Consider the following 8,590-nt stretch of genomic DNA (forward strand, 5'->3'; position numbering starts at 1 on the left):
TTTAATAGTAGAAAAACAGATAACCTGGCAAAATATTTGAACTTTTTTTTTCAAAAAATATGTAAATATAGCCTGCATGTATATGAAAAAAATGCTCAACATCAATCAACAAGAAAATGGAAATCAAAACTAAAATGTGATGTCTTCTCATACTTGTTCAAATGGCTACTATCAAAAGAGAAAAAATAACTATTGGCCAACCTGTGGACAAAAGGAAACAATTGCCCACAGTTGTTGGGAATGTACATTAGTTTATCTAAAACAGGATAGATACTCCTAAAAATATTAAAAATAAGAGGTGAGCATTTACTTAATAGTTAAGATGCCCATATCCAGGGGCAGCACTATGGTGTAATAAGTAAAGCCACCGCCTGCAGTGCCAGCATCCCATTTGGGCACCAGTTTGAGATTTGGTTGCCTCACTTCTGATGTAGCTCTCTGCTATGTCCTGGGAAAGCACTAGAGGTTAGCCCATGTCCTTGGGCCCCTGAACCTGCATGGGAGACCTGGAAGAAGCTCCTGGCTTCTGCCTTTGAATCAACCCAGCTCTGGCTGTTGCAGCCATTTGGGGAGTGAACCAGCGGATGTCTCTCCCTCTAATTCTCCATAACTCTGTCTTTCAAATAAATAAAGAAATCTTTTTTAAGAAAAGCCCATATCCTACATCACAGTGTGTGGGTTCCATACCTGGCTCTAACACCTGGATCTAGCTTCCTTCTAATGCAAAGAGGTTTATAGTAACGACTCTAGTGATTGGATACTGCCAGTCACATGGGGGAAGACCTGGGTTGCATTTCCAGATCCTGCAGCTATTGGCCAATCGAGAGTGAATAAATGGAAGTGAATCTCTCTCTCTCTCTCTCTCGCTCTCGCTCTCGCTCTCGCTCTCGCTCTCTCAATCTTTCTCTCTCTGTATGTGTGTTTCAGTTTTTTTTTTTTATTTGAAAGTCAGAGTTACACAGAGAGGAGAGAAAGAGAGAAAGAGGTCTTCTATCTGCTGGTTCACTCCCCAGTTGGCCACAATGGCCAGAGCTGCACCAGTCCGAAGCCAGGAGCCAGGAGCCTCCTCCGGGTCTTCTCATGCAGATGCAGGGCCCAAGGCTTGGGCCATGTTGTACCACTTTCCCAGGCCATAGCAGAAAGCTGGATCAGAAGTGGAGCAGCCGGGACTGGAACCTTCACCCATATAGGATGGGCACTATAGGTGGCTGCTTTACCCGCTACGCCAGAGCGCTGGCCCCTCAGGAAAAAAAAAAAAAAAAAAAAAAAAAAAAACATTAATTAGAACTAACACGTGATCCAGCAATCTGACATCTGAGTGTATACTTATAGAAAATGAAACCTGTATGTTGAAGAGATATCTACATGTCCATGGTTATTGCAGCTCTACCTATAATAGCCAGAATATGGAAGCACTGGAAGTGTCCATCAATGGATGAATTAGTAAATGAAAGTTCATAGGTTCTTGAAATGTATCAAGAGGTAAAACATCAACAGAGAGATTCCTATTACTAAGCACAGATACTGCTGATTTTATGTTGTCTCTGGCTCTCTCTCTGACAATGGAAAATGACTAATTCATGCAAGAACTGTGTGAAGCAAATGCATGTACTCTGCTGACAAAAGACAGGTGACTAGACCGAGAGATGCATGGTAAGTGGGCGCCAAGACACAGAGTTGAAGCTGGTTGAAGGGGTTTGTAAAAATGAGATTCAGTGATAACTAGAATGGCCGTGTCCCCTTCATGAAGGAGAAAAACAATAAGGAAAAGTCATTATAGTAAGCTACAAGTCAGTTGGATTTCATTTCTTTCCCCTCCCCCCAAAAAAAAAAAAAAAAATTGGGGCTTGGATTCAAGTTAAATTTCTGGCCTTTCAGTCATCACTCATTTAATTCTTTTTTTTTAAGATTTTATGTATTTATCTGAGAAGTAGAGTTACAGAGAGAGAGGGAGAGACAAAGAGAAAGATCTTCCATCTTCCAGTTCACCCCCCAAATGGCTACAATGGCTGGAGCTGCTTCAATCTGAAGCCAGGAGCCAGGAGCTTCCGCCAGTTCGCCCACGTGGGCGCAGGGGCCCAAGGACCTGGGCCATCTTCTACTGCTTTCCCAGGCCACAGTAGAGAGCTGGATCGGAAGAGAAGCAGCTGGGACTAGAATCCATACGGAATGCCAGTGCCACAGATTAACCTACTGCACCACAGCGCCAACTTCTCATTTTATTCTTAAGAAATAAGGAGCTTAAGGATTATTCTAGACACATGCATATCATATAAACAATCAAATGAAAAAGGAGACATTGTGCTTGAATTGTTGTTAGAAAAACTTTTAATTTTTTGAGACAAACAGATGTGCCATACATAACATGCCCTGTTCAAATGGGAATAATTTTCCCTTCCATAAATAAGGAAATGAAGTTTCCTCAGTAATATGATCGGTGATTTTCTTCACACTTCCAACCTTGGTCAATTGTCTCATTTTTTTAGAAGAGAAATTTAAATTTGACAATATTTTTTCTTCACTAGTTTAGTTGCCTCAAGATTTTTCCTGCTCTTTTTCTTCTTTGTACAGTGCATATAGAAAGAGTCAAACTGTAACACATTACCTAGACAATAAACTCTTTCCATTTTTAAATTATCTTCATTTTCATATAAGCCTATTATCCAGTCCATTGTGTCTTATGAAATATGCTGTGTCCGATAAGAGACACCTTTCAATCCTATTAACAAGGCAAAAAGAAAAGACATTTTATACAATCTTAATGGGTTTTCTAGAAGACCTTTCTCACAAGTTTCTTCTTCAATGTAGTTGAAGATGATTTGCTTTATCTATTGAGCCAGTATACTTGTTAGTTGCTTGACTGGTTTGTGTTTAGACTATATCATATTGCTGTTTTACATTTTTTCTCATGTTATCAGACAGTTTATTTGTTTATGAGTCCATCTTTATTGTGTTCCATCAGTCCTTTAATTTTAGGCAAATTGAAGTAGGACTCCAATTGTTTTAATTTATTTTTTATTCCATGTTTATGTGAGACACACACATAGAAAATTACAGAAAGAAGAGAGACAACAAGCTCCCAACCTCTACATCATTTCTCAAATTCCTACAATGGCTGGCATGTTTATCACTGGGCCAAAGCGCACCCTCACTTGTATTTTAAAATGCAATCTCTTTAACTTTTAGGAAAAAATTTACTTTAAAACTAGGGCCGACAGATGGACTATCTGTTTCTTTCTGCATTCTCAATTTTTATTTTCACTTCGTGTTCACCATTTGTTATATTTTCCTATAGGAAGACAAAAGAGTTGGCACTACAAATCATTTTAAAATAAATTCTACAGTATTGACTTATTTGTTGCACCACTGACTTCTGATTGCCAGTGGGATAAATATCTGTGAAAATCTTATCATAAATTTGAATGTTGTATTACAATGATAGAATTCAACTTCCTCTCAACCACAGAACCAAAGACTATCTGTCACCCATGGCCTGGTCCCAGGCACTGACTTTTTAAATAACACTATTGTTAATTTGTTTGCATGATAACTCACTGCACAATGTCACATTGTGTTACTGTCTTTGGCCCAGCTGACACTTTTTAACAAGGTAACCCTACTTACTTTACCTAAATATTCCAGAAATTAACTTTCCAACTCATTGTGGTATTGTAGAATTAATATTTTGTATCAACAACTTTAATGTTCCAAGTTTTATCCCCCCCATCCATTTCATTCCTTGGAAAATAACATGTTATACCAAACTCTTCTCATGACATTTTTTATCTCAGTATTTCTTAACGTATAGATTAAAGGATTGAACATAGGAGCAACAATGGTGTAAAATAGAGCAAAAAATTTGTCCTTGGAGGAAGTGGTTGGAGATCTCAAGTAAACAAATATTGAAGGTCCAAAAAATAAGACAACCACAGTGACATGAGAAGCACAGGTGGAGAGAGCTTTGCGTCTTCCCTCAGCTGAATGATTTCTTAAGGTGAATAATATGATGACATAGGAAACAAATAACACAATGAAGGTAACCAAGGAGACGAGGCCTGAATTGGCAACCACATGGACACCAGTGATATATGTGTCAGTACAAGCAACTTTTAGCAAAGGAAAAATATCACAAAAATAGTGATCAATCTCATTAGGACCACAGAAAGGTAACTGGATTGTCATAGATAATTGAGGAAAGGAATGGACAGCTCCACCAACCCAAGCAGCCAGGACTAGAAGATGGCATTTTGCTCTGTTCATGATGATCATGTAATGAAGAGGCTTGCAGATGGCAACATAACGATCAAATGCCATGACAGTAATAATGAAGATCTCAATACCCCCAAAGAAATGCAAGGTAAAGACCTGGAGCATGCACTCACCATAGGAAATGGTTTTTGTCCCTCCTAGGAGGTCACCAATCATTTTGGGTGTAACACTAGAGGTGTAGCAGATGTCCATGGAAGATAAGTGGCTAAGGAAATAGTACATTGGTTTGTGAAAAAGAGGGCTGCGCAGAATGGAGACAAGAATTACAATATTTCCCACCAAGACTGCAATATAACAGAATAAGAAAAGTGCAAAACAAAACATTTGTATGTTATGGTCGTAAGAAAGTCCAAGGAGAATGAACTCTGAGATGTTTCTCTGAATATCCATGTATTCTAATGTGGTATGCATAATGTACAAAAGAGCAACTACCTAAAAGAAAACATAAATTTGGATGAAAAGTTAATATCAAGACCATTCTTCCCTTCTACTACAATACAAAAATTCAAGGAAAATGGAATTAAAGTCAGTTTGTATTGATGTGAAAATTTCTTATATTTATTCATAAGTTTTTTATAACACATATTTTCCATATATTTCTGAAGATCCCTTGCATTCATGGATTTCTAAATATTTTTTCGCAAACTACATGTGTCTTTTAAATCCTTTTTCTTTGGACATCTTATAAATGTCTCACATGTTGGCATACACAGAATTTTATGTTGTTCACAGTTTAGAGAAACGTTTTTTTCTGTTTTATATGGTTATACTCATTTTATAAATCTATCACAGAATATTTCAATGAGAATAATAGATTACATTTTACAAAATTTTTAGCAGTCATTGAAAATATTTAAATAGTTTGAAGATAATTAACATATTATTATTGTTAGTTATATCGTTTGGACAATAAAAGTCTATTTGCACTAAAAAGCTATCTGCATATTTTTCTAATGTGTGCCCCATCTGTGCAGTGAGCTTTATTTATTCTAATGATCTAGTCAAATTTACTTAATTATCTAACAATAAATATTCAGCCAATTAAAATGTGTTTAAACAACACAGCTTGAATGCTGAGAGTTCCAGGTACACAGCTTTCTATTTTTTATGTGAGCAAACAATGAATATGTGATCTAAACTCTGGTAAGTGGCCCTGTATTAAGAAACAAAGAAGGTTAAATCTATTCAGTAACAAAAAAAAATTAAATTTGTTTTTATCTTCTTTGTACATTTTGTGTTTTAAAGACCCTTTTAAAATAACTTATATCAACGTTCAAGCTTGTGATAACATTTAGTAAAAAAAGGATAATATTTCTACCCTGCATAAGTATGTTTTCCATTGCAAATATGTCATGGCTTTTACCAAAAATTTCATATATTTTATATACAATCAAGAAAATAAATATCCATAAAAGGAGATAATTTAGAAGAAACTTTCAGACAAACTGTGTGGTCGGTGAGCACTCAGTGATTTTTGTTACATAAGTGAATAAATGAAAAATTACTAAATTGGTAAGTTTTCTACGTCATGCATAATTGCAAGTTACACCAGTGTAAAAAAGAAAGAATAATGTACTCCAGCACTGTTTTACCCACTGATGAGGATTACTTGCCCCTAGAAATGGAATACAAAGTACAGCAAATGTTTTGCTATGTGATATCATAGAACAGTGATCTGCAACCCTCAGTGTCTACATTAAAAACAAACAATGGATTTGTATCAACATCATCTAGGAACTTACTCCAGTTATTCATAAAGTCAATATCTAGGCCACTTCCTTCCTTAAGAAGAGTTCAGATGTAAAATAAGTAAAACATATACCATTAAAAAAAAAAGACTGCTCCTAATGTAGGCTCTCAAATCCATCTTAAATTACTATGCAAACCTCCATCTCAATCAGGGAGAAATGTTAAGTCTGCTTCTACCTTGCTTTCAGTATCACTATTTGGCTTCCTAGCCTCCTTTATATGACAAAAAATATTATTAGGCACTGCATGTTTAGCACTTAATAAAGGGTATCAAAAATTGAGGGGACAGGTGCCTGTGCTACTGATTGTGAGGAAGAATAATGTTGATTTTTCAAATATGTTTATCTAAATAATAAAATTGAGTTAATGAAAAGTATTATATAAGTAGCCTGTGGACACATTAAAAGCAGAAATCAGTTGATTAATCTTAAGATTCTAAGTAAAAGAGACTGATCAAGAAAATTTGTTTGTTCAGGAACAGAAGATGTTATGGAGGTGGGAAGACAGAAATGATAAACCTCAGACCGTTTGGGCTGCGTGCTATGCTTGGGAACAGAGCAGAGTGAGGGAAGAGTCTTATGAGGACAGCAAGGAAGAGAACTATTTTGAATCCCCAGCTCCTTAGAAAATAATATGTAAGATGAAAATTTGCCAGAACCCAAGGTCTGTTTTCAAGACAGCTTATGTAAGGGGTATTGTGTGTTTGACATGAATATGTGCCCTAGGATTATATAACTGAAATATTTTGTAATAATTTCCTTGAGGTTTGCCAACATAAAAATTTCTTAAGAGTCTGACACTTAAAAAAACATTCTAATTAAAAAAGACCCAAAATTGTACCTACTTATGGAGTATTATTAGATTTTTTTACATGTATACATTATGAAATGTCCAATCAGAGTAAATATATTTATCCTTTCAAGTATTTTTGGTTATTTATTTTCTAAATCATCATTGGCATGTAATCTATAATAGAAAGCAGGAAAGAAGTGAAGATAATACTATTAAAAACTGTAGTCATAATGATAAAGAACATTAGGGGATATTTGCAAAGATAGCGACACAGAAAGTGGTAGAAATATTGAAGGGCATAAAATACACTGTCTATTTATGATCTGAACTAATTGCTTATTCTCTATAAGCCCAATTTTCCTCATATATAAAATCCAGCTGTCATGATATTATCCAGTGATGCAATGAAGAATATATGAATTATGAAATACACGAGTGACCTAAGTAGACCATAATACGGAGCTATTTTTCCTACATTCTCTTCTATCTGAGAAGTTCAGCAACTACAGAAATTGCCATGCATACGTACACAACCAAGGCCAGTAATAAAATAATGAAAATATTAACTTGTGATTAAGTAAGCTTCAATGTTAACCATCTGTTAGTTAAAAAATAATTTGTTTTACAGCAGACTGGTCATCTGGCCATTGCTTAACATAAGCAGTAATGTACTTTTTTACACTATAGAAATATGATTACTTTACTAATCATGTTATTTCTTACTTTATTACTTTATGCATAAGTAGAATTTAATAAAAAAATTCTGCACTGACCTTTGTGGTGTGTTGTCAACACGGTTTTATGTTTAAAGTTCAATCTCCACCACATATCGAAATATGTTCTGAGTGTTTCAGAATGTAGCATACTATGAACTTACCTTAGGTGGCTTACACAACACTAGTCTATTTCACGATGTCAGTTTTTTTGAATGAAGATTTCTTGCCATTGTAGGTGTTCGAACATAAACCGGGGCTTTTCGTAATAGGAATATGGAGAAATAGACACAAATTTGAAGAAGGAAAAAATGACATTCACTGTTAACCTGAAATGCCTTTAACAAAAAGTCTATTTTTTCTTTTTTTCCTGGAATTCTGCTTATACATAGTGTACAATTTAAACTATACTACATATTTTATAGTAATCAAGTTATGCACTTCAAAAGATGTCACAGTCCTTCAAGTGAAATTATATATAAGAAATATAAGTAACACATATACAGCCTAGCACATGGCCTATGAGACTCCCGACAAACCAGGACAGCACACTGACTCTCAGGTCTGAGAGGCTGTCAGGTGAGTGCTACGCAGTGATCAGGGAATGTTCAGTCCTCAGATATTCACTAAGGAAATGTTCCTGGTGCCAAAAAAATGTATAAAGTACAAGTCATAGAATTAGAAAGCAGTCATTTAAGCTTATCCAAATTATCTGAAAATATTTTTGAAATCTCAATATTACTTAAACTGTCCAAAGGTTATCAGTGGGAATTCACTGAAACCACCAGAAATGCAGGAGAAATATATATGTGTATCTATCAGGAAAGCAGACTGGCAGATGTGGAAGCCTGTTCAACATCTTAACACTGGCACAGACAAAAAAAAAAAAATCAGAGTGTTTTGAGATTCTTTCAAAAGATAGCATAAACATTTTAAGTTTTAGAGTCACCTATTTTAGACCTGCACTAGAAGAAAATTTCTTCAGGAAGAACGGAATATAGAGTGCCAATGCAAGAACAAACAGGACTTTGAAGGCTCTACAAAGTTGTATTCCCAGCAGCATTACA

General features: G+C 35.4%; 1 protein-coding gene across 1 annotated transcript; it reads right to left on the minus strand.

Moving 5' to 3' along the window:
- Positions 1 to 3,732: 3,732 nt before the first annotated feature.
- LOC133764304 (olfactory receptor 4P4-like) lies at positions 3,733 to 4,659 on the minus strand. Its single transcript, XM_062197976.1, has one exon. It carries the CDS (start codon positions 4,657 to 4,659, stop codon positions 3,733 to 3,735), a length of 927 nt encoding a protein of 308 aa, XP_062053960.1.
- Between the last annotated feature and the right edge of the window lie 3,931 nt (positions 4,660 to 8,590).

Source organism: Lepus europaeus, chromosome 7 (assembly GCF_033115175.1).
Source record: "Lepus europaeus isolate LE1 chromosome 7, mLepTim1.pri, whole genome shotgun sequence".
Taxonomy (NCBI): domain Eukaryota; kingdom Metazoa; phylum Chordata; class Mammalia; order Lagomorpha; family Leporidae; genus Lepus; species Lepus europaeus.

Bases quoted from the DNA above. Each gene is read 5' to 3' on its own strand.
- LOC133764304 (XM_062197976.1), bottom strand. From the start codon at position 4,659: ATGGATATTCAGAGAAACATCTCAGAGTTCATTCTCCTTGGACTTTCT.